This window comes from Vulpes lagopus, chromosome 13, assembly GCF_018345385.1.
Source record: "Vulpes lagopus strain Blue_001 chromosome 13, ASM1834538v1, whole genome shotgun sequence".
NCBI lineage: Eukaryota > Metazoa > Chordata > Mammalia > Carnivora > Canidae > Vulpes > Vulpes lagopus.
The window spans coordinates 45831612-45859045 of NC_054836.1; the positions used below are offsets into that span (position 1 = coordinate 45831612).

At 40.4% G+C, this 27434-nt stretch overlaps 1 protein-coding gene across 2 annotated transcripts in view; it reads left to right on the forward strand.

The window, feature by feature from the left end:
* The window catches only part of BMPER (BMP binding endothelial regulator), a 242578-nt gene that overhangs the window by 108061 nt on the left and 107083 nt on the right, over nt 1–27434 (forward strand). For both annotated transcript variants that reach the window (XM_041728257.1, XM_041728256.1), the window contains exons 7-9: nt 18853–18952; nt 23880–23989; nt 27193–27333. In XM_041728257.1, coding sequence (XP_041584191.1) covers nt 18853–18952; nt 23880–23989; nt 27193–27333 — 351 coding nt within the window. The remainder of the gene's footprint in view (nt 1–18852; nt 18953–23879; nt 23990–27192; nt 27334–27434) is intronic.

Below are 27434 nucleotides of genomic sequence, written 5' to 3' on the forward strand. Positions count from 1 at the left end.
TGGGTGAGAGCAGAGGGGAGACTAGTACTAATTTCAGGTGACAAGCATATTTGTCAATGAACCAGATTTAGGAAATAGTAGGGGAGCCTAGAGTTTGTTCATGGGTTGCTAGTGCCTAAAAAGAAAATCTCTGGAGACAGAGCTGCCAGGATATTTCTGACTCACCTGTTAGGGTTTTACCTTTGTTTGGAAGCTGAAACAGGGCTTATCAGTTAGCTTGTCTAGCTCCGAGGAAATTAGGAGGACAGGGGATGTTCACGGCCAGGAGGTGTCGGGATAAAGGCTCAAGAAGTCTTGGAGTTTCTGGAGCAATTCCAGATCCTCCACACTGGCTTTAGCATTAGAATATTATTCCTGGCCCAGCCTAGCAAGAAAGATGATGCAGTATCAAGTACCTCTGGGGGGATGGGAAGATAGAGGCTTGAGGCTGGTTGACCCCCTACTTTCTTTTGTCCTGATAGACAGGATCATGGCTCTAGGTAGACAGATTTGGAGCAGTGGTAGGGTACAAAAGACCAGGTGAAGTCAAAGGATGACTTTATTAGGCCATGAGACATTCCAACTGCCATCACTGTTATGAATCACAAGTTCTCCATTGGCTTATTTCTTCTTTAATGCAAGGATTTCTTGGGTTTTGAAATGAGGGAAAATATGGAAACTTCTCACTTCTCTTTTCTTTACATGGGAATTCAAAAGACATAGCTTAAAATGCCATGTTGTTGGCTGTAGCACATCAGGTCTGATTCTTGTAGGTCCTGGTTCATTCAAGACAATGACCACCTTGTGAGGACACACTGCCTAAAGCATATTGGAGGAAGGTTAACTGGTGTCTCATGGCCATCAGATTGATTACCAAGCATTCAGAATCACTAAAACGAAACTGGGCACTATGTTTATTTATAAAAGTACTTTGTTGGTCTTTTAGGTTGAAGTTGATGACAGATGTGTTTTTAGAGAAAAAGTACAAACTCTAGAGACACAAACATCTGCTCTTTCTCAGTCCTGCCTCCTGGGTTTATACTGCATTTTTTATCCGCACAAAAGGCTTTCTTTTTTTTTTTTCTACTGAATACCTGAAAATATGAGTGTAGATGACTAATATGGATTCTTGACAGTTTTACTGGAACAAAACTGGTGTTTTCAGGCTTTGATTGCCCATATATAGCTGGCTCTGTGGGTGGTGTTGATTATCCCTTTTTCGCTCTGTAGTCCATATGGTATTACAGTCCACTAAGTGAACTTGCTGACTTAAGTGATGATGTACAGTGTTTCCCTGGGACCATAGAGTTCATTTCTATGACCCAAGTGCACTGCTATACTTTGGTTTGTTTATCATGGTTATAAGAATTACTTCATGGAGGTAGACCTCAAGAATGTAAAAGTCAAGGCATTTGAGTCAGCGTTTCTCAAAGTGTAATCCATGGACCCCTGGGAGTCCTCAAAACTGTTTCAGAGGGTTCATGAGTTTTAAAACTATTTTTATCATAATACTAATACATTATTTGTCTTTTTTGCTATATTCACATTTACACCGATAGTGGGTAAAATGCTAGAGCCTTTGTGGATCACGGTAGTGGCAACAAACTGGTCATTGTATTGGTCACCATCATGTGCTCTTAGTTAAAAAAAAAAAAATTTAAAGCCATATTTACCTAAAAATGTCCTTGATTAAATAAAAAATTATGTGTTTTTATTAAATCTTACCCTTGAATATACATCATTTTAACATTGGGAGTGTGCAAAAAATACTGCTGAGTATTGAAATACAGTGGATATCTGAAGGAAAAACACTTATGTGTTTATTTGAATTGTGAATTGGGCCAGCCTTTTTTTTTTTCTTTCATGGATTCCATTTTTACTTGAAAGAACAACTGACAAGAAAATTATTCAGACTTTGGCATTTGGCAGACATTTTCTCAAAAATTAAAAAAAATAAATGTGTTACTTTAAAGAAAATAAATGGCAGTCTGGTGGTTAAGTCATCAGTGATAAAAGTTTGTGCTTTCATGTGAAAATTAAAATTTTGGAAAAATTGCATTTCCACTGTGCACTTGACATATTTCTAATACTTAAAGACTTTTATGAAGAGATAAAAGATGATATTAATGTAATTTATTTTTTATATTTGATAATGAAATACACCAACATTAGGAAGATCTGCCTAAATCAATAGTTTCCAAATGACCAGTACACAGTGTTACAAAAATCATGCATGGGGAAAATTTCTACTTAGGATATGGTTTTGAATTTTCCATTACAACCAACCTTTAAGATTGTTGAATTTTGGTATAGTATGAAAGAAGTATGTCCACAATTATATAAAATGGCTCTTAAAATCTGTCTCTATTTTCCAACTACAAATCCGTATAAGGCTGTATTTTCTTTACATACTGTACCCAAAATAGCCTATTGTAATAAATTGAAAGAAATAAGTAGGAAACTTCAATTATTTTCTGTTAAGCCAGACCTTAGACAGATTTGCAAAAAGATAAAATAGTGTCACCTTACTCACTGATTTTTTTTTTGTTTTATGTTATTGTGGATGGAATAGATATTTTTTTCATAAAAATGGATTGTCCATGTTAATGTAATGCATTTTTGTCCTCTTAAAATGAACAAGTTTTCAAATTTTCTGTTTTTTAAAATTTCTGTTTTAATTTCTAATACAGTAACTACTGATAGACATAACTCATGTGAACAAAAACTATTTGATAGGTTCAATAATTTTTAAGACTGTAAAGGAATCCTGAGATCAGAACTTTGAAAACCACTGATTTAAGTGAGGCTTTCCACATACGGCCTGGGTTAGGAACCCATGTCTAGTTTAAATATAAAGAAAATAATGTTTTGCCCTTTTCCCAGTTTTCTTTTTTTTTTTTTCCCCAGTTTTCTTAGCATTACTTTGTCCTTTGGTTCCTATGTATCTGTCCAGAAATGCCCTGGCCTCTAATCTAGAGTCTCCAGGATATGCACGTTGTCCACTTTTGAGGAGGCACCAACCATGGGTTCCACCTATCTGAGAGATAAGAGAAGAGCCCATGTCACTTATAGAAACATTTATATTGTCTTTCACATCTAACTAACTCCTTTGTTTGGAAAGATGGACATTTAGCTGGGGACAGCTATCCTGAGTGATTCTGTATGAGACCTTTCTCAGCTAAAGAGAATTAGAACTTGGAGAAGTGTTTATGAGTTCATCATAAAGAATATCCTCAACATAATGGAATATTAAATGGGCAACATAATGTTAATTATGGAAAGATCATAAAAGCTGCTAGCTAGAATTTTGAGTGGGGGGAGGTAGATTACCCAATGGTTTTGCAGTCTATCAACAAAAGCTGTAATTATTTATCAGAAAAAGACATTGTGGTAGGCCCTTGACTGTGGATATAAAATTATACATGCGTGTTGAGACAAAACTGAAGATCATTGATTAAAATGAAAACAATTAATGGAGAAGCTGCTTCAAACCTCTCACATTTAATTAATCAATTAATTTGTTCGTTTATTTGTTTATTTAGAGAGGGAGAATGTGTGCACACGCATGCACACACACACACACACACACACACACACACACGTGTTCCAGCTGGAGGTCGGAGGGGAAAAGAGAGAGGGAGAGAGAGAGAATCTTAAGCAGGCTCCATGCTTACTCAGGGCTTGGTCTCATGACCCTGAGATCATGACCAGAGCTGAAATTAAGAGTTGAATGCTTAACTGTCTGAACCACCCAGGTGCCCCCAAACTCACATTAAAAAAAATGAAGTTTTGTTGATATTATTTATTTAATTTAAATATCAGGGAAATAAGGGGCTAGAGATTGAAATTCATGCTGCCTCTCTCTAACACTAGGAAGGGCAAAGACCCTTTTAACTGCTCCCTGCCTGGTGTCCGTGCCAGATCTCCAAAGCTCCTGCCTTGTTTTACTGCCTTTACACAGCTCTTTGACCTCACCTTGCCAGGGTTGTCTAGGCCTCACTTATGGTTCCATGAGGTCTCACCCAAAGGGAGCTACAGGGGTAAACAAGCCTTTCCTCTGAATGTTTGTTTCTTCCATTACCACCTACTGAAGAATCTATCAGGTTCTATTTGTTTACAATGTGTCACTTTTTTAAGGGCCACCCAGAGGGAGGTATTGAAGGGCAAATTTGCTAGGAAAAAAAAAGCCTAAAGAAAGACATGGCTGAAATATTCCTAAGCATATCCTACAAATACCCCTTTTAAAGCCATGGAAACCACATATCCCACATAGTCTGCCTGGGGAATTTGTAGCCGGCTATGTTTTCAGAGGATGTGGGAGGTAGCGTTTTCATACTGTGGTATTTATAAATATTCCAGAAATGCCACATATTGGTAGGGTGACCTGGTTTATGGAATTGGAAAAGGGCCATGTTGAAGTCAAGAATTCTTTTTTTTTTCTATAGTAAAATGTGCAAAGGTTCTGAAAAAAAAAAATCAAGATAATCCTGAATAAAATAAACAGGAATCCCGAGATAAATTGTATTGACAGTATCCTTCAAACAAACAAACCATTGTTAGAGTGGTTTTAGGAGTCTATAAAAACATAATCTTAAATTGAATTTGAAGAGCATATCATTTAATGCAGTACTTATGGGAGGAGAAGACTTTGGGGAATAGAACTACTTGCTCAATGAAGGAATATTGATTGCTCAATAAAAGAACTTGTTTAACCAAAAATTGTTGCCAAGCAATTTGTCCCAAAGAGGAAAGATCCTGTTGTTATAGATACTTAGGACAGGTGCACAGTAGTAAATTGAAGTGGACTAGCCTTTTCCAGATTGCGTTCCTCATTATATCGTACCAGAATAGGTTCATATGGCGTGGCAAAAGGGTTCTATGGTCAAATAAGTTTGAGAAACACCATATCATATAATCTCCCTGTTGGATATCCATATGCATTAAAGGATAAGAAAAGTCTTGCAATAAAGGAAGCTGCTTAACTTTGTTTTACATAACCTTACTCATTTTTTTTGTAGAAGCCATAATAACTTCTTATGAAATAAGATTCCACAAAGTTCTAGTTTAGGAAATGCTATAGGAGATAATTGAGCGTAAATTACCTTGGTATTTTGAGGGAAGGATTTGGCCAATCCAGACAATTCTTCTGGTGTTCCGAAAGAAGACTGAGGCAAACATTGGCATATGTTAGTAAGGAATTGTCATTGTCTTTCGCTTCTGACTAACTGCTTCATATGGAAGGATGCACAGCCAACTGGGGATATGACAGTTTGCCTGAGGGATTCTGGGTGCTAAAAGTCACAACCATCAATTCATTCTTCCTACTAGACCTTAGATGGATTGTGGCTACCGTGCCCAACAGTGCTGTTTTCTACAGAACAAGCATTAAAGGAAGGATTATATAGTGACTTACTGTATCTGTGGGGTTGCCTCACTTATTTATAGGGCACACCAGCCTATTTGTGGCAATAGAGCAAGGGAGCGTGCCAGCATGTGTTACTTTCTACAGTGAGATGAAATGATTATCCCCAACAACCCCCAAATATCCCCCTCCTTAGGAAAACAAACATTTGCAAGTTTATTTTATAAAATCTGTGTAGAACTTATATAAATATATTGTGACAGCAGCTGTCATACTGCATATATCAAGAAAGTGCTTTGAAACTTTATGCAAATACATGGGTGATGTATATACTACTGTATACCCTAAAGACTATCCATGTGTTCCTAGTGCCAAGGAAAACACAAACGTTCTCCAACTAATTCGGATGAAAAGTCACCACAGCCCTGTTCTCTTGGCCACTGAAATATACTTTGAATGGCTGATCCTAAAGAGAGCAGGGTGGAGGTGAGGGGGCTGAAGGTTCACTCTTATCAGTAATGTTTTTATAGCTCCTGTACGGTGCTGGGCACTTGAAACATTCACTCATAAAATTTTCACAGCAGTTTTGTGGGAAAAATGGTATTGTTTAGTAATAGCCAAGACTCAGATGAGATAAATTACCCAAAGTCACCCGCTTATTAATTTATGGAGTTGGCTGGGATTCAAAATTAATTTGACTTTAAATATTTGTAAGCGCTAATATTTAATGAGCACTTACTATGCACCAGGCACTGGTCTAAAAGCTTTTTCTCCATCATCTTATTCTTTACATGACCTCTGTGACACTGTGACACTGTTGTTTTCCTAATTTACAGATGAAGAAATTGAAATTTAGAGACATTAGGTAACTTCAGTACAAAGTAATAAAGGACAGAGGGAGCCATTCATGCCAGGGGTTTGTTCCTTTGAATCATGTGGTTTCCCAGTTTTCCTTCTTGATTTAGAGTCTGGAAACTTTCCTGGTTTGTATTGAGCTTAAGGCATAGATCTGCTTGTGTCTTCATGAACAAGGATTTCATAAGCATTAAAAAAAATCATTTTCCCTTGTTTCTTGATTCATCACCCAGTATCTAGATCTTCATGGATATGCAGATTCATGGATATTGCTATTTCTACAACTCTAATAATAGGTTATATTTGGAGTTTTGAGCATATTTCAATGCAAATACCTCATGTATCAATATTAGATGAAAGAAATGGCTTCTTTGCCAAGATTTACAGTCTTTCACCCACAAAATTGGGATACATGTATAACTAGAGTCTCTTCCTCCATTCCTATGTACCCTTTGAAATTGGAAGCATTTGAGAATAGAGTCATTTAAATTTTTTGCCGCGAACAATTTTGGTAGCATTTGCTAGCATTGCTCCTTCTATTTCCAAGTTTTGAGAATTCTTCTGTTTTTTTTTTTTTTTTAAATAAAACCCATCAGAGCCTCTGAGAACTATAGATTTCGACTCCTTATCTTGTAGTTGCCAAGTTCCCCCACCATGGCATGTTTTATTACTGTTTCAATGACAGCAACCATTTTCCAGGCACAACCTAGGGAAACGTGCCACTTGTGATTGCAAAGTCCGTCTGCCTGGGAGGGTTTGCAAAAGAGGGAACAGGAATCCAGCCTAAAGGTCATTTCAGGCCAGATCAGTTCAAAGGCTCAGTAGATCATATTCTCTGTCCTACAACAAAAACACAAAAAACTCATTGTGCATAAATATCCACACTGCATTTTAATCAAATATATGTAACATACATGTAAGGGTATTTTCTACCTTAGTAATTTCTGGAGGGAGGTGGAGACATCTGATTTTGGAGTCTCATTCACAGACCTGAACAGACCTTATCAGATCTCTACATAACACAAATCAAAGTTTTATGTCCTATCTAAAACTAAAGAAAAATACCTCCCTGCAAGGGCAATATCCATAGTCTACACACTTGTGAATATGCCAGACAGTGTTCCAATCACAAATATATTCAACCAATCAGAACCAGCAGTGTTCTGATAATGAGTTGGTCATATACTTTAAGCTACTTGTTTGTATCATTTCTGTGAACTTGGTAAACAAACTGTAGTCCTAGCAGATGAGGTTTTTTTTTTTTTAGTAAATAATATGGATCAACTTAAAATATGATTTTTCTGGATTTCTTGGTCAGAAGAAGGCTGAATAGTCTGCCTTCAATATGTAGACTTTCACTTAATCCACCTGTTTTCAAGACATTACCATCATCTTCCAGATGGCCTGGTATAATAAAATGGTGGATATTTCTGAACTACTGTCCTCCCCCCCAAATTTCCCCTTTGGCACTGGTCTTTTTTTAAATTTTTAAAAAATTTTTATTTAGTTATGATAGTCACAGAGAGAGAGAGAGAGAGAGAGAGAGACACAGGCAGAGGAAGTAGGCTCCATGCACCGGGAGCCCAATGTGGGATTTGATCCCGGGTCTCCAGGATCACACCCTGGGCCAAAGGCAGGCACCAAACCGCTGCACCACCCAGGGATCCCTGGCACTGGTCTTTAGTGAGAGCTCCTGGGCAGGTTCTGAGTGGCACGTGTCTGGTCCACTCACCACTAAAGTCCTGGCAGCTATTTTAAGTGATTGGCTTTCCTTTGATTTCCAATTGAAAGTGGCCTTCCACTCCCCTTCCTTTACCTTCATAGGAACTGTGAAGATTATCCTTAGTTTCCATGAAGCATTTAGGGGAGTTCTGACAAGCGCTTGAACTGTTCTGTTCTAGCTATGGTCTAAAACACCCAGTCCTGAACCCAGTCCTTTACATATTATTTCCTGAAATAAGCTACTAATTGTGTTGTTCAGGTGAAACTTTTTTCCATTCCTTTTTTTATTTAATATTTTATTTACTTATTCTTGAGAGACACAGAGAGAGGCAGAAACATAGGCAGAGGGAGAAGCAGGCTCCTCGCAGGGAACCTGATGCGGGACTCGATCCCAGGACCCTGGGATCATGACCTAATCTGAAGGTAGATGCTAAATCACAGAGCCACCCAGGTGCCCCTTCCATTCCTTTCAATAAGGTTAAACATTTGACCTGCCCAGTCCTGGTTCTCCATCGTACTTGGAAAAAAAAAAAAAAAGTCTGTGGTTGCTAAGCTTGTTGTCATAGTTACAGAGCTATACAGGACCAGGCAAGCTTTCCACCCAGCTGCTGCCTCACTGAGGTACCTTCCCCTTTCTGGCCTCTTTATTGCATGTTCTGGCCAAGATTACAAGACAGTGCTTCTGAACCTGGCCTGATATTATTCCAGGAGAAGCTTGATTGGATATAATTCACTGTTTCTATAAGAGGCCACACACTTTTTCTTTCTACTTGACCAATATATGAATTCATTTGTCAGACAATGTACCCATGCCTTGTTACCAGGTGCTATTTTATACTGTCCAGTGATGGACACTGATGACCAATCCTCCTAGCAAGTCAGAGTTCCCAGCAACCAGGAAATAACATTTTTCTGGACTGGGGAAGAGTCCATCTTTTGTCTACCATTTTGTTTCCTCTGTTTGACACTGCCACCATTTCACAGATGCTTTGCTTTTCAGCCTAGCCTGGACACTACTTCCACCCTCTTTGATTGCACATCACCGCTAATGTCCTGGAAGCCTCTGATGATAAGGCAGTGTGGAGGGGAAGTGGGAAGGACCTATATCACTTCCTTTTTTGTGTGGTTTACTCAATTATAGGAATCCCAAGTCAATGGGGCCTGTACTTGAGTATGTCATAGACGTTTCAATGATACGGTTCTTTTAGGCTTTACTTTTTGTATCTTTCTCCCCACCAAGATGGGCATCCATGATCCTGGACTTGGGATGACTTGAGCTTAACAGATGCCAAGTTATATTTGCAAGAATGCCTGCCTTCCATAATTAGGCCCAGGACCTGGTGGTTGTGTTGTGCTGCATCTCTTCTTCCCTTAGGATGGATTTTTTTCTCATGAGAAGCTAAGCAGGTGAATCTCTCCCTTTCACTGGACTTGCCCAGACATGTCAGAATGCTAGCTTTGGCTCAAACTGGGACCCTCCCCCCACGCCTTCCACAGCTGTTTCCAACAGCCTTTACACTTCTTTTCCTTTGATCATCTTTGGCCTAGATTATGATCATCCCAAGGGCTTGCCAAGATTGGGTTGCAGCCTGTTTGTCTCAGAACACAAACTTTGAATTGGTTGACAAGGCCAATACCCAGGGGCACCACTAATATGAATGAATAGTGCCAGCAGACTCTAGTCTCCCTGGACAGTGTCCCTTGATTGAGGTCAGGGTGTTTATAGGACTTCTTCATATTTTACTTACAACATTTTAGATTTTGTTAGAATTTTAGGAAATTGTCACTTGATACAAAATAGAGAACTGTGCAAGAGTAATGTATATTGAATAAAGATTTTGAAATCCAAAATTTTCATTTAAAGACCACTGTGTCTAGCATATAGAAACTCAAATGTTTGTGGAGTGGGCAAACAGAAGCCAAGATGCTGTGACTAGTCAATTGCTATTCAGAAATTAAAATGAAGTGAAAATGTAATCTTATTTTTCAGTAGTATGTTTAAGTATACTACATTTAAGAGATATTCCAAAGATGTATAATTTTGTCAATACATTGTGGGGATCTGGATACACATTACTTAGGACTAACTCACTGAAGACAGCAGATAATTTTTTGCCTCAGGAAACCACACTGGAACACAAACATATTTGACTTACTTTCAGCTCTGGCTGACAACCCAGCAAGTAGGTGTTTATTAGTGAAAACCAAGCACTTCTGATGTGACTTTGGCCTCACTGTGGGCTAGGAGGACTGAAGTCTTTATGGGAGATAAGGGAAATATTCACATTGCTTCTGCCCTCAGTGAACTCTCAGCCTAGTTTGGGCCAAGTGATAAATGCAAATGAAACACTGTGGAAACAAAACCAAACAATGCATAAAGCAGGTAGTGTACATAAATTATTTTTGGTAGCCAAACTTAAAAGTCAACTGAAAGGTTTAAGAAAAACGGTTCATTAGTGATGCTTTGGCTTCTGTCTTTGGGGGTCAGTACTTGTAGAGCCTTGCCCCCATCAGAGGCCTTTATGGGGTCTCTTCCTTAGTGCATCTCCAGCTTTGCTGCGGTGGCGACAGTCTGAGCAATATGAAAAATGCCCTTTCTCCTCCATGATGGTGTTATTTCCTTCCTTTCAGGAATGGCTCATAACTCATGGGAGGTGTGAGTTCTGAATGATTGTTCTTTTCATCTCCCTGGAAGTGGGCCAGACTGTAGATAAAGCGTTTGATGTGTCAGCAGTAGGCTTGTAACAGCTTTGACTACTTACATGATGATGAAAGGTTGAACTTTGATAAAAAAAATGGCAAGAGAAGGAAAGGGCTCATTTTCTTTCTTTTGCTTTTTTTTTTTTTTTTTTTTTTGGTGGGGAGTGGTGGTAGTGGTGGTGGTGGTGGCAGTTGAGAAGCGTCCTACCGGGGTGGTCTGGGAGGTCTGTGGGAATCTGAGCTATTTAGAGGCTGTTCTCTTGTGGATTTCTTTGCTTATTTATTGATTGTTTGGCGGGGTAGGGGTGTGGGGGGACACCCATGTTCAGTGGCATAGCTGGCCCAGATTCTCAGGGCCTTATCAGGAAGCCCCTACCTCTCAGCTCAGTGAGCCCTGGAAAAGGCTTATCACATTCCTCGGGGAGATCACTTATGTTTCCAGCCATCCCTCAGCACCTGCTCGCAGACACCAAACAAACCAGGGCTGGCGAATCTATTCTGATTTGCGGGGGCTTTCCCCACCCCTTGGTTCCCAGGGCATTTGTCTGGAGATCTCGTCTGAGAGTGGTCCCATAGGGTGGTCTTATCTTCCTGCTTCTAAAATAGACAAAGAATGCAGTGAAATATTTGTGGAAACCCAGAACCACTTGGAATTTGCCTCAGACGGTATTCCAGCCTTATCAGCAATTGGTGTGTTAGCCTGTGTGCCAAGTGGGGTTCGGGGAGGAGAGAGAACTTTGAAATTTTCTTTTCTGAAGCAAAAACATGGAAAAACAAAAACAGGAACAACAAGTTGCCGTTCAGCTGAGTCACAGAGACAGAGCTACAAGCAAGGACTCGAAGAGTAATATAGACAAATTTTGCCTTTAAATACGAGGCGTAGGCAAACTCAATATGGTATTAGTGAAGGAAGAGTAAACGTATTTACATCACCTGTTTATTTAAGAGTCCGATATTTATTTTACCAAATTATTATGACCTCTGGCTCTGACTCTGTGCCCTTGAAGCCCAGCACTGTCTTCATGGCCGGGCCGGGGCTGCTCACTGATGCAGCTTCTGGAACTTGGCCCAATAGGCTGCTAGTGGGCCAAGGCCTCACTGCAGAGCCATGCAAACCTTGTGAGGATGCCAGGGCAGCCATTCTTCTGTAAGTGTCTTTGAATATGATGGACGCAGTAAAACCCTTTAGGAGTTGTCTTTCTGGCCATTGGAGGACATGGAAGTCCCTACAGGGCTTGCCAGCACAGGCCAGAGGGGGACTAGCCAAGTCATACTGCTTGGTGGGAGCTTGAGTTTAGGGGAGTAGTGCTCACCAGCACGGCCAGCATGCTGACCCTGAAGGGGCCTGTTGGCCAACCAAACAGCTTTCCTACCTTATGAACACCTCAAACATGGCTCCTGACGATGTCAGTTAATGCTTATGAATTGCCTATGATAATAAAAGGGAGAGTGCATAAGATGTGAAATTAGGATTATCTGGGTGGTTCAGTTCAGCAACCATAGAATCAGGATTTAAATCAAGATTTTTATTGCTCTCTTTCTTTCTGATTAAAAAGATGGGAAAAACTAGCTTTTTTCCATGAGGGCGAGGCTGAGAGAATGGGTTATTTTCATGATTTGTAGTCACCCGAGGCCTGAAATATTACATCTGGGAGTGCACAGTGAAATTCAATGTCATTTCTTTAATAATAATTATGGGTAGGCAAAATAATGGATCCTTGGACCCCCAAGAGATCCATGTTCTAATCCCTCAAACCTGTGGCTGTTGCCTTACATGGCAAAAGGGACTTTGCAGATGTGGTTAAATAAAGGATTTTGATATGAGGTGATCCTGGATTATCTGGATGGGCCCTGTTACGAGACGCCTTATAAACAGGGTGGGAGGCTCAGAGTCCGAGAGAGATTTTGAAGATGCTGTGTTGATACTTTTGACTGTGAAGAAAGGAGGCCGAGAGCCAAGGAAGGCTGGCAGCTTCTGGAAGCTGGAAGAGGCAAGGAAACAGATTCTATCTGAGAGTCTCCAGAGAGAACCCAGCCCTGCTGACACTTTGATTTTAGCCCAGCGAGACTGACTTCAGACTTCTGACTTTCAGAACTGTAAGATAGTAAATGTGTATTGTTTTAAGGCACTGAATCTGTGTGGTAATTTATTATAGCAATAGGGAAACCAAAACAATATGATGAACAACAATACAATCAGGCTTAGAGACATTAATTGATGGAAAACATAAAAGGAATTTGTTTTAGGCTTAATTCTCAGGACAGAGCATTGGGTCTTGGTTCCTTGAATAGGTATGAAGGACAAAAGAGTTTTGTTTTTGTCAGTCCAGGGAGGCACTTCTGGGATGGGCGGGGTGGGGGTGGTGGCTCAAGGTTTTTATGGGACAGGGTAGGTATTTTGCTCAATCTTTGCTGACTGTTCAGCAAAATGTTCCTGACTCTGTGTGTAAAGAATCAAAGTTGAGTTGCATTTTATTACTTGGAAACATAAGCCCGTGGATAGCATCATGTTCAGATTCTTGGGGTAGAAAGTTTCCAGAGTCCTCACAGATTGTGATGATAAAGCCTGCCCTGGTCTCAGCACAGACCCCTTGGTGCATCCCGCCCCATCAACGTCCATCACAAACTCCATCTCCGCTCTGCTCCTTCTGCTCTCCTCCTTCACAAGCCTGAGGAAAAAGGGCCTCCAGCCACTGGCAAGGTGAAATAGGGCCTGGCTCATGTCTCAGGGAGAACTCCCCAATCTGGGCAATGTGCTCCATCATTCAGAATGCATGTCTTGAGCACGTGTTATAGGCTGTGACACGTACTAGCTGCTGGGAGAACGAACAAGATAAATAAGCCTCCAAACCTGCTTGCTGGAAGCTCATCTTAGGGAGGCATTTTGCCAAATGTAGTGCCTTTGACTGTAGCATCCAATTCATTTGGGAAAGTTATTGAAAATGCAGGTTCCTGGGCTGTGGCTTGAGAAAACATTGGTTTAGTACAGTGGTTTTTAACTGGGAACAATTTTGTCCTCCAGGGACATTAGGTAATGTCTGGAGACTTTTCTGTTTGTTATAACCAGGGGCCAAAGGGTGATGCTGGCATCTAGTGGATAGAGGCCAAGGATGTTGTTAAACATTTTGTGACATACAAGATGGCCTAAAACAGAGTCTTCTCTGACTCAAAATGTTAATAATGCCAAATTTGAAAAACCCTGGCCTAGTGGGTAACTCTCACAAACACATACATTATATTATTATACCACAGAGGTATATACATGTATGTCAATATTGTGTGTGTACATATGTGTACACGTATGTGTCCATATGTGTCCATGCATGTCTATAAATAGCTTTCTCTAAGTGGGCTCATTACCCACTACAATTTGAGGTGTCCTCTCTCCTCTTGTCTACTCTACTGCTTCTGCAGTCTGATAGCTCACCTGCTGGCCATCTTTGCCTTGATTTTCTGTTCTGCACTGGCCAAGAACAAGGAAGGCCAGGTACCAAGACTTTAACCCTGGAAGTAATTGTTATGCTCTGAAACTTGACCAAAATAAATTTGCAGGTCAAAGAGAAACCTGGCTAAGGACATCCTTTTCCTCTTGTGAAGTAAATGTTTGGCCCAATTTGCAATTTAAAGTGGTTATTCTATTCACAAATCAGCTTTGCACCACTGGTTATGATATAAGAATTATAATCATATTATGTTATAAGAATTATGAGTCACACATAATAAATTCTTTGCATTCAAGATTTATTTCTCCCTTACACTAGCCCTTCTGGGTTTTCTCTCCCCTGTTCTTGCCTTCATCTAGAATCAATGGAGAGCTCCATTGTCTTCAAACAATCGAACATTGGGAAAAAAAAATCCTTTTAGAATATGGCTGAGTGTACTGATTGGTTCTAATTGTTTAGAAATGTACTGCTCTGCTTCCAGCCTCCTGTTGGGGAGCCAGCTCAGCATCCTGGTCAAGGGATGAGTGCTATGTCACATGTTATAGTATGGTTTCCAGCCCTCAATTCTCAGTGGTTCTCAGGGGTGGGGGAAGAATCCTGTATGCACATGGCTGTGGTTTTATCATCTTGTACTCATTACTATACTCAGGAAGATAGATTTTTATTATGCAGAAAGACTGCTGCTCTAGGGTAAACTTTGACACAAAGCAATTTCACTTTTGATTGAATCAGCTATAACAAAAAAAAGGGGGCAGAGAATAGAGTTGGGACAAGTTTCATGTCTTTTTAAAAAAGAAGCTACTTTCAGAGAAACACTTGGATATGCAGTCAGAACAAATGACCACCTCTAAAGAACAAACTAAGGGAAAATGGTGGAAATCATAACTCATCAGTACTATGGAAGTTCCTTTCCTTGTTGACCACATGAGACTGTAGTCATTAATCCTTGTGTATTATAACTATATAGAAATTTTCAAACATTTTACAGAACACATGGGGGTCCTAGGAATCCTGCCAGCTTATAAGGTGAAGTTGAGTGTTACTTTTGATATATCACCACCAAGAAACACCTAGTTAGTACCTAAAATGTACAAAACCCAAGGAGATTCAAGGTAAGCAGATGCAGACAGCCCTGTAACTATACCATCTCATCAGCATCCTGTAGTTCAGTGGTTTGAGATTCTAGAGCTCATCATGTGTGGTGGCTCTTCCTTTCATTCAAGAATTTTTTACTGAGATATTTCCTTGAGTGTCACTCTCCTGAAGGATATTAGGCTCAAAGGACTGGTCCCTGCTGTTACCAAAGTCTAGCTTGGAGGCAAAACCAGTATCATCTTACAGGGTTAAACTTCTGTGTGTATGTCAAAAATACAAGACTAAATATGAAAAAAGAAAAATATATGGAAAGATGGAGGGGAGGTCACTGGGAAATGAAGGGACCTAGAGGGCTTCTCAGGTGAGAAGAGGCTCGAAATAGACCCGAACAAAGAAGGATTTTTATAGGGGTCAGTGATAGGGGAAGAGAGGGAAAGAGGTATGTATAAAGAAGATGGCAGGCTGCACATGTGCCTGGAGATAATAGGGAAGATGCACTGGACGTGCCTCTCCATGTTGATATTGTGAGGGAAGGACATGGGAGTGAAGATTATGGGGGTCTTGCCAAAGTAGACTAACTGGTAATAAAGGTCTAATGTGTCTGAATATTTTAATGCAATGAAATTTATGTCTTGCTCACTTAATAGTTCATTGCAAGTGTTTAGTGGACAGACTTCCACATGGTGACTCAGGGAAGCAGGCTCTTTCCATTTTGTACAAAGTTGTTGATCCCTTCCATTCAGGTGGCTATCCATGTAGTAGAGACAGAAGGTGAGAGTGTGGAGCATTGAGATGAGAGATTTTTATGGGTCAAGCCTAGAAGCGTGTTATTTATTTCCATCCACCTCCTCTCGATCAGAACCTTAGGTGTAAGGCCTAATGGCAAGTGAGTCTGAGAAATATAGTAGTGGTCTATGTCAGGAGAAATTAGTGGGCACATAATTGCTTCTACAATTGACATTTAGCCTGAATTTTATCCCAAATGCAGTGGTAAGCATCCTCCATTTTACCATGGGGACATGCTCAATGGTAATGTAAGCTCCATAAAGGGAGTGGTTTCTGTATGTTGTATTCACTGCCGTGTCGTCAGCATACGTAGGCCTTAAACAAATATTTGATCAAATAACGAAATGCTGGATGGGTGTTGGAAAGGAGTCCTGGGCATATTGAACTTTCCAGGGTGGGTTAGTAGTGCAAGAGAGCTGAGGCAGGGGAGCCAATTAGAAAGATTGGGATTATCTGATAGAGCCCGAGTTAGTGCAGTTACAGTAGGAATCAGTACATTTTTAGAAACAGAAATGTTCCCTTCTGCTATTGTAACTTTCCTAGTTTACAGCATAGCCACATCTCATAGTTTAACCAGATTCCCTGCTGAGTTGAAATCCTAGAAGCAGGTTGTGAGCCGAAAAGGGCTGGCTCTTTTCTTTGGAGGTATTAATAGGAATGCAGCCTCGGGACTTGGGCTGTGCCACAATCCTGCAACCCAAACAAAATAAAACTTGACTAAACCAGCAAACCCAGATTGGAGTTCAAGTTACTTTACTGGGCTCTTGGGAAAGACAAACTGCAGTTGTATTATGTATGCAAAATCCGCTCTTTGACCTTAGTGTAAGGAAAACTGCTGGAGCCCACATACTCTTTTGCCAGCTTTCTGAAGCATTGGGCGAGTTTAACTCCTATGCAATTATGTAATATTTTTAAAAAATTAATTTTAAAATATGCTTGCAAAATAGATGCTGCTCCAACAAGAACAGAGAATATCGATGCAAAGAGTGTGTTCTCTGCACACCTATGGCAGCCAACACGCACACAGCCTCGTGTGGCCTGAAGCTTCAAGATTTTAGGAAGTTGCTTACAGAAGAATTTTGTTACGAAATTAGAAGTTAAGGGAAGCATCATGTCCTCCATGTAGACTTAACTTTTGTGGTTTGTGCATAAGCTGGGGCAGACCTCGGAGTCTGACCTAGACTTGGGTTCTGTGCCTGTGAAGTCTGGGGAAAGGCCGGCCTTCAGGATTATGCAGAGTGGTGTGAGGAACCTCCCAGAAAACAGCCGGGGATTCTTAGGAGATTTTTAGTGGTTCTTGCTGATCTGGAAATAATGTAAAAACAACAGAAGAGCTTTTTGTGGTATTTTTGCATGTTCTCTATTGGTTTGGGGATGTATCCAACATTAAAGTGGCTTAAAAATAATAAATATTTAAAAAGACATAACGTGCCCTACCCTTTTCACCCAGTCGTCCAAAAAATAAATTATAATAACAAAACTGGCAGGAACAGGAAGGGAGAGCAGGAACAGTGGGCGGCAGCAGTGCGCAGGGATGGGCACGAATATGACCCAGACGGCTGACGTCTGGTGTTATTGCAGAAAGTGCTGGAGAAGGTGTGAGGAAAGGCCGCGGGGAATCTTTCCCTTCTTTGAGGCGTGAGTTCCTCATTTCCTGAGGCCTCTTGAGATATAAATTACCGGTTTCAGACACCAGGTACCTGAGGGTCTACTAGTGTGCTTTCTAGCTCAAATCCCAGAGAAGCCAACCCACTGAAATTCCGTTTGCCTAGTAATCTGTTTACCAAATCTGATTTTCTAAAATAATAATAATAATAATAATAATAATAATAATAATAATAATAAAAAAAATTAATTATTCATAAATTTGATAGCAATTCATTTTGTGCAGCATAGTTTTCACATGAGCTTTCCAAAGGTGTTGAATATAAATTTGACTGGAAAGTACTTTTTTTTTTTTTTTCTCCTGCCCCAGCTTTCTGAAGATTCAATTATAAGTTGCTGAGGCTGGAAAAAACAGACGCCTCTTGTGAGACGTCGAGGAGGGGTAGTAGGCATGCTGCATCTTTGAGTCGTAGAGAGGGGGGAGATGCTGATGGGCAGAGAAAGGCAGGGAGCATGCTGGGGTAAAGAAGGAAGGAATGGGTGTCAGAAAAGAGGACAGAAAGGGCGAGGCATGAGGGGCAAGGAAAAATTCATAGGTTCTAGAACTTTTCCCATAGGCTGCTGAGCCTCTGCTATGCCTTCCAATATTAATCATCATTTGCCTTCTTCTTATGATAGAAGCAGGTTTGATTAGCTGAGTGAATTCGGTGAAATGGTTCCTTTGAATATTGGCTTTCAGCATATCCATTTTCAGCAGACTGGCTGCTTCCTTAAATCCGAACCTCCTTGAGTCATGCTAGCAACACCTTTAAGCAGTGGCAGGAAGGGAAGTATTCTTGGAGGAAGATGTCTGCAGAACCTACAGAAGGATGGGGGTCTGAAAGAGGACTTTACTGAAAAGTCTCAGTAAAACCCGAAGGGCTCCTTTGCTTGCTTAGGTGTTGGAAAGCGATGCCAACTTGTTCTGGTTTGCCCCAGACTTTCCCGGTTTTAGTACCAAAAGTCTCTAATTTCAGGCAAACTGAGATGGTTGGCTGGTCTTGAGACAGAAGAAGACAAATCAAGGTGGTGTTGAGTGGGGAGGGGTGATGCTGTCTCTTCAGGGACAGTATTTTGAGAGTGTAGTTCATGTGATCTACAGGGAAGAGAAACAGATAGTTTGGAGAAATTACACAGATGTGAGCAGTCACCCCAGGGACCTAATACCAGGGAAGGCCCTCGGTCTGTTCCAGACATCTCGATTATACAATATGTGTGCGCTTACTTTTTCTAAACGTGCTTTTTTTCTCTCTCTCTTTTCTTCAGGGAGGCAGGACACAGTGCGTGAGAGAAGTCTGTCCCATTCTCTCCTGTCCTCAGCACCTTAGCCACATTCCCCCAGGACAGTGCTGCCCCAAATGTTTGGGTGAGTGACTGTTTTCAGGTCAAAGAGCAATGTAATTTATTCTTGGGGCTTTCTGCAGAGAGTCTTCATTCATGTTATTGGGGTTCTCAGGTTATCCTAGCTCATGGCTCATTAGAAATAACTGCTTCTAATGATAGGAATTTATCTCTTTTCTGGTCTCTACAGGGATTTCTTCTCTCTTATCTCCCCTTGTATTCGTAAACCTGGTTCACCAGGCAGCCTGGGCTAATAGCTCCTGATGGAGAGAACAGTACTGAAGAAACTGTCTTTCAGGGGACATATGGGGATTAGTAGAAATGATAAGTCTTTTAAAGGCATGTGAAGTTAACACATAGAGGATATAGACTAGTGTTACTTTTACAGGCAAAAGCATGCCAGAGGGTGACACCAACAGCAAGAGGTTTGGAAAGAAGCAATGAAAAAATAACCAAAAAAAAAAAAAAATCCAACAACAAAAAAAGAAAAATAACCAACAAAAAAGGAGGATTAACCATTTCTTGTTGAGCATTTACTATATCCTAGGCACCATGCGAAGCACTTTATATGCTTTTTCTCATTACATTTTCTCAAGAAATGGGGCTGTATAGGTGCTAGATATATCATCCTGATATGTAATATAGGTGCTACAATTAGAGTTATTGCGGGAGAGAGGAGTAGATTCTTAGTAGGTGGCAGAGCTAGTGAGTTATGGAGTTGATACCTGAACATGACTACATGTGATTCCTAAACCCATGACTTAAGCTCTGCTGCTCAGCCTCCCTGGTGATGTGGCGAGAGGCACACACATGGCCAGCAGAAAAGAGACAGCCTGTGATGGAGTCTCTGGGGCGAGAGATCCTTTGGCTCTTGTTCATAATACATATGTCAGCTTCTTACATGTGATCTTCAAGCTCATGAGTTAGTTGATGTTCAGACTCAGACTCAAATAAAAGTAGCTTGACCCAGCGTATGAATACAATAGAGCATCTAGACTCCCCTGGCAACACCACTCAGATCTCCAGGGATCTTTGAGGAGGCTAACACATTTCCTACTCTCCTAGTCACCACTGGCTTTGTGTTTCTGCTTGCTTCTGCTGTTTCTTTCCTTATTCCCTTCCTTCTCCTCCTCCATCCCACTCCTGCCTCTCCTTCTCTGCCTCTGTTTCTTTTCCTTCCCCTTCCTCCTCCTCCCTCCCCTCCTCTTTCTTCTCTTTCTCTTCCTCCTCCTCTAACACATTTTGTACTTCCAGGGACACTGCCTCTCCAGTCCTTTCACATTCTGTGGTGCTATTGATTCAAGGCTTGTGTAGTAGATTTTACTGAAGATTTGTAGTCAATGAGGGTGACTACTTTACAGTGAAGGACAGCAAACATCATGAAGTGGAAACTTAAGCTCCCTTTGTTCTTAAAAGGTCTTAACTCTTTTGCTTCTAGGAAAGTGTCACTATTTTTCTCTTTCATTTGGCCTCCAATCTCCTCTCAGTTACTGTCCACACCCTTTTCTGAATCCTCTCTCCTTTTTTTCATAGTTTGCTCTTCTCAATTCCAGAACTTTCTGTTGATGGATGTTTTCATTCCCAGCTCATCACAGCCATAGCCTGAAGTCTATCTTTCTCCAGGCAAGCTGTCAAATAAAGGTATCTTTTTAAACGAAGGCAGTTTTCTCTTTTTGAGGGATTCTTCTGCTAACTCTTCATCTCATAATGTTTGCCTTCCTTCTGCATGCACACACACATACACATGCACATAATACTTTTTAAGTAACTAGGAAATAATTAAAAGAACAAAGGAGACCTGTTTAGACATGCCTAATTAAAGACATTTCCACTGAGATGTGTGCTTCCTGGGTTGCCAGTGTGTGCCTGTAGCCCTGGCATAGAGTTAGCTGGCTCATTGTGGTTGAAATCATCACGTTTTTGGTCATGGTGCACACAGCATTCCATCTAAACAGGAAAGTCATCACAGAGGAGGTGGCAACTGTGGCCTGACATTGAAGATAAGTAGGCTTGATTAATGCTTTGAAGCCTGTACCATGGATGTGCTGAGTCAGCTCAGAAGCTTCTCATATGAGCAATGGCTGTTGTATTAAATGCAGATTTTTTTTTTTTTGTCCATTTGTGGTCATATGACAGACTATAAAAGGAATAGCAAGTCTTAGGAACTTGAAAATCATAATTCTCCCAAATGAGACCTCTTTTGATTGACCTAAACCCCAGTGAAATAATGTGGAAATGGCTTAAATTAGGCTGTATACGGAGTCTCTGTACCACTCTTTTGAAGGTTTTATCTTATTTGGGGACTTTGAGATTAAAGTAAGATTTTGTGTTCCTCTGGGGTAAAAAGAAACATACCCACACAATAAAAGCCAGAAAGGAAAAAAAGGAAACATTAGGATACTTTCTAGATCCTGAAATCTTAGACTAATTAGGCTTTTGGCTGGTTGGACACCCATTTGCTGTTAAATATTCCTTTGACCAGAATTCATTTACATGACATACCTCTGCTTTTTGTACTGTAACATTCTTTTCCTCTCTTTCTCATTTTCAAGGCAGAGACCCATCAGAGGTTTGTTTACACTGAGTACCCAGTGCACCTTTCAAAGTGACACAGCCTGAGATCATGTTGGAATTATACTACTGATAATAATGATAATACTCATCATCTACCACTTATTAGGGGTGTTTAATGAATGCCAGGCTCTGTGATAAAAGCTTTACATCAGTACTTTTAGGTAAAAATTATATTTTATTGAGTGATAGTCTAGGTAATTGCATTTGCTCAGGGGGTAAACTTGTTGAAGAGTCTTTTTGTTCAGTGATCTACTGATGCATCAATCAATCCACCAGTACCTCCATCCATTTGTTCATCTATTCATTCATTCTTTTATTCATCCATGCCACAGTACTGAGTACTATAAATGTAGTAAAAGCTACAAGCTGTGGGAACCCATGAGTGGGCTGCTTATTCTAAGAGGAAAAGGGCATCTGAGGAGGTAATGTGAAGCTCAGCCATAAAGAAGATGTATTTTGGTTGGCAGAGAAAGAAGCTTGATTTTATTTATATATTTATATCCTGCCTTTTGTCAAAAAGGATTTCAGGCCACTTATAAAATACATGGAGTACATGCAGATAAAAGAGGAAAAAGCCAAGCCAGGTTATCACATTTGTAAAAATTGCTTAATTGAAACAGACCTTTTTTTAATTCTTAAAGGATAGAAATATAGGGGATACATTAATATAGGGGACAGTGTTTACAGCAGTGAAAAATGACATGACCATCATTTTTATAGTAAATACAAAAGAAGGAAAAAAAGATATGCTTAGGGATATTGCTTATACTAGAATATCCTAAAACCAAGGCATGATGTGACTGACATAAGTGACTCTAATGGGGTGGGTGGCCTGCACACAGCTTTCTGATGCTTCAGGACCTAGGGGAAAATCTAGAGAAGGGTTGAATTTTATATTTTGCAGGTAATCCTCTAATTTAGTTTATAAGTTCTCACAAGTTTCAAGAAACTCAGGACCTGGGTGAGCACATAAGAATACCTGTCTTAGCTGGATTATTAATGCTCGCTAGGTGCAAAAATACAGTTATTTAGCAAAACTTTGTCCAACCATGGAAGGATTTTCAGTTGTATACTCCAGTATCTGCATTGTAGGTAGAGAGGGTCATGTGTTATTGCAAGGAGGCATTATTGGTACCATTTTACAGGTGAACTAAGTGAGGCCTAGAGAAATACTCAAGGTCATCAGGGGGTCTATATGTGGGACCCAGATTATAGCTCACTGTCATCTTTTGAGGCAAGTTTACTTCTGGCAGTAAGAACCAAACTAATTATTTAATTCTGCATGTATATTGTATCCTAGCCTTGAAGTTGACTCTAGCAGGAAGATGGAATTTTTCTTGACTCCTATGAATGGTAATTCCAACAATTCTGAGAGCAGCATTTAGTATGTTGCCTATAGGTGTTTTCAGCATTTCACTGGGCCTCCTGATAAAGAGATACTGATTTTAATCTTTTTATAAGAAGAAAGTGTGTAGATGTAAATCTAATGAATGACTATGAATCTTTGATTTCTTAACTCAGTCCCTGATTCAAGTAACATGTGAGGGATGTTTTTATGTGTTCCAGAGAGTAGACGTTAACATACTGAAAGAAAGGAGGAAATTGGATTGTATTCTTTATTTGGGATTGCTTTTATGGCTCTTTTGGTCACCAATCAAATCTTCACGTAAGGGAAAACCAAGCTAGTTCTACAGAGGTGCGATGCCTTTGAAAGCTTGGGTACTTGGCATGTGGGTTGGAGTCTGCCTTTACGCACATTTTAGGTTAGTGCCATCCTTTATACCAAGGACTTATCCTTCTTATTTCTCCAACTGAGATGCATTGGTTCTTCTTTTTCTCATTAGTTCTTCTTGGGAACTTCTTGCTTTTGCCTCTTCCCTGCCAATACCTTCTTTCTGGATAATTTTACTTGTTAGTTAGTTAGTTAGTTAGTTAGTTATTTTTGTTCTTTAAAATGCAGCTCAGGCATTACATCCTCCAGGAAGTTTCCCTGTCTCCACAGTACCCATATTGGCTTCTTTACAGAACTTACCATATTGTGTTGAAATAATTTTTTGTAGGTTTGTCCTGCCAGTAGACTATGAGCTCCATGTGGGCAGGTCAATATGGACCTGGTCATCTTGATTCACTATGATCGGTATTATAGATTTATTGAACTTACAAGATTCAGTGTGGAATCAAATTCTTCCTAACAAAAACTCTCTAAATTAGTGACTCCAGGGGATCCCCTGGGAATATATGGCCCAGGACTATTTTTGTGCAACAGATTTACCTGGTCTTTGTGAGAATGTTCAACATCCCTGTGATATAATTGTTGACGACAAAGTGGGACATCCTGGCTTCTGTCTTGCTTACACCATGCAATTGCTTCCCTCTAGGTCAGAGGAAAGTGTTTGACCTCCCATTTGGAAGCTGTCTCTTCCGCAGTGATGTTTATGACAATGGATCTTCATTTCTCTATGATAACTGCACTGCATGCACTTGCCAGGTAATGTGGTTCTGCGGGCCTGCGGTCCAACAGTGATTGCACTTGGGGTTTTATTGTTAGCATCATAGCCAAACATAATAATGTGTTATTGACCAGAAGGAAGCGTTATCAACACCATTTTACTAGTTGAAATCATACTCAAGGTCGCAAGGAAGTTCGAACAAAGGACCCAAATGACAATTCACTGTTACCTTCCTGGGACCTACAAGTTAGCTTCCGGAGGTGAGAACTAAAGTCTGAGGGGCTATCTGAGGCACTTTCTAAAATCAGATACATACATGTGGCAGTGTTCTCTGGCTCTAACTATCCGAGGTGAATTCTCTGACACACCTCTCAATAAAAATGACTTTAATCACCTTCCAGAGGAAAGAAAGGCATGGATTTACAGTTCATCACAAGGATAAACCTGATGGTTTGGGAAGAGAGTATTTATATATTGTTCATTGTACCCTTTCTTACTTGAGGTTTTGCTTTATTTTCTCAAAAGGCAAACAGAAGTCTAATGACGGGTAAAGAAAGAGTTCCATGCTCCAGAATCTTAAAGGGCTACACATCACACATTCATTGACTGTGCTTATGCAGTGATTTATTTTTAAAACCAAGAAGAGAATCATCTTAATGGGAGATTTTAGGATCCTTCATTAGTGAGAGACCCCAAACATCTGTGTGACATGAATTTAGAATAGTACATTTTGGTGGTGATGGTTGTAGTTTTGTTTTTAATAGCTAGAGAGGGAAAGAGAGGGGTTTTGCTCCATGTCAGCGATGAGTCAGTAGCTAGGATTAGGGTTCAGAAGTTCCTGATTACTTGAGGCATGCTTTGTTAAGTAGCATGGACTACTTCAGGGAGGTGGCTGAGTAGGGGCTGAACTGTCTGTTCCCTGGCACTGAACACTGAGTGTTTCCTAAGCCTGAGAATACTTTCCTGAGGCTCCTTCCTCTCCTTTGTGGTTTGTATTATCCTATGCTAAACATATAGCCACTTCTTCTGTTTGCCTTGGCCTCTATCCTCAGGACTTTTCTTCCTCTCCAGGAATTTCACAGGTTATAGCTTCCTCTTGAGGATACTGAACCTTTGATGGAACACATCACATCCCCAATTCTCTGAATTACAGGAAAACCAGACTGAGAATCCATTATGCTTGCAGTGTTTTGGGTCTCATTGTTTCTTTGAGAGATGATTGGGCAGTACGTCCCAGTGCTCAAAAAAGTGTAATTAATATTGTTCCTTCAAGAGGTTGTCTTTTGTCAGAGTGTGCATTCACAGTCATCTTTGGGAAATTGGATGCTTGAAGAATCAGGCCCCAGTCATTTTAGAAAATCAGTATTATTTTCTATCTGCTCAGAGCTTCCCTCTTCCCTCTCCAGCATCCATCCCCATCCAGTGGCACAGCAAGTGCAGGAAATAGGACTCTGAGCACAGTACGGTTTCAGGTCTTTGCACCTTCAGATTTGATGATTCCTCTACCTGGAGGTTGTTCTTTCAATTTAATTAGCAAACTCCTCTTCATACAGAACAGCCTATGTCAGATGTTACCTCCTCTAGGGAGGCTCTCCTGACTCACTTAGGCAGGTAATTACCCCTCTTTTCTGTTACCTCTATACTTTAATAATTCTGTTTACCATGTTACATTGCAATTTATTTGTTCACATAGTTCACTCTCCTTTTACTCTGTGAACTCCTTATAGACAGAAGCACATCCACCTACCTCCGTATTCTCATGACTTAAGCTACTGCCAGCCATATGTTCTAATGGGTGCTGTGTGTGTGTGTGTGTATGTGTGTGTAATAAAAGTCGGGAAATCTACTACCATGAAGTATATATTACTTGAAAGCTAGCGAGCGTCCTGTTTTCAAACTAGAAATCAAGACATGCAGTTTGGCAAAGGATTTTTCCCCCCAATTTATGAATTGACCTATAATAATTTGTATGTGCCAGAAACTGTGCCAAGTGCTTTACATCTTTCATGTAAATTGCAAAGCAGCTACTCTCATCTCCATTTTGAAGATGAGGAATTTGGGGCTTAGGGAGATGGATTTGCATAAGATAACAGACCTAATAAATGAACTGGTGTGGTAAAACCTTAAAAATAAAACACAACTAATGCCATTTTTAAAAGATAATCTCATTGTCATATTAATCTTCGATGGATAAGTCAATTGGAACATAGTAGTAGATGAATACCAGAGGTAGCTCTTGAAGCCATAGGATTAACAGAGAAGCGACAGCAGTTATGTAAGTTGATTTACACAACCTGTTTAAGTGAGTTCTCTCTCAATGCTAACCAAGAGAGGGCCTGGTCTCTTTTCCTTGCACCATGAGGCGATCGCCCATCTACGTGGGACACCACCTTCCTCCAACCCTGCCTGCCACCAAGGCTCACCAGTGTTTTGCTCTTACATTCGTTCTGCCTGACAACCTACTCCAGTGAAATTGCCACTTGTTGGCTGGGAACTAAAGAAGCGCACTTTTCTTGAACTGGAGTAGGTTCGAGAAAAGTACACTTCAAGAAAAGCATACTTTTCTTCAGTGTGTTGTTGAATGAATCAGTAGGCACAATTTAGTTGGCTGTTGTGTTCAGGCAGTGCCACTTCCTTAGTTACAGGTATAAACTCATCACTCTCAGGGATTAAGTGGCCTGATTAAGGTGACTTACTTTATAGAGGAGCCCTAGAGCCCAGGTCCAGTTAGTTCTTCTGTGAACATAGAACAAACTGAGCAATTTCATCTTGAGGAAGAACATTAGCTCCTCATTTTTTCTTACTGATTAGATATCATGGCTTTATGCTAAACTCCTTAAAGGTGGCAGAAAGCCCCAGGGGAGACCCAAGAGAGCAATGTTAATGAAGGATATGCAAGAGGAAGGAAGAAGGAAACTGGTTGGTCCACAGTGAGCTGGACTTTCTTGCCACACACTGGCTGGAGTAGAACCATAAGTTTCTTGAATGTTAAATTATAAACACTTGGGAGTTGGCAAGGGTATGTCACACTTTTCAAAGCTTTGTCAACTTCTAGTCCAGACATTCAATCAACAAATGACATTTTGAAGTGAAAGAAGGATTTATTGCAACAAGTTACAGTAGGATATCTTCAGAATATATTTAAAGCAGTTAGCTGTGGGCTGTTAAAAGGAATGCCAGGTAGGATGTTTGGTAAAGATGGAAATCACTTTTAATTTCTGGTTTGCCTTTGGGCCCCCAGGACTCCACTGTAGTATGTAAGAAGAAGTGCTCCCACCCTGGTGGCTGCGTCAGAGGGGAGGAGACCTGTTGTGAGGAGTGCCTCCTGCGAGTGCCTCCAGAAGACATCAAGGTGTGCAAGTTTGGCAACAAGATTTTCCGGGTATGTGACAAACCAAGCTCGTGGGAACTTCTATTCTCTACTGAAATGTAAAGAGCTCCAGACAAAAGACAGACCAGAGTATTCCGTATTTTGTAGACACA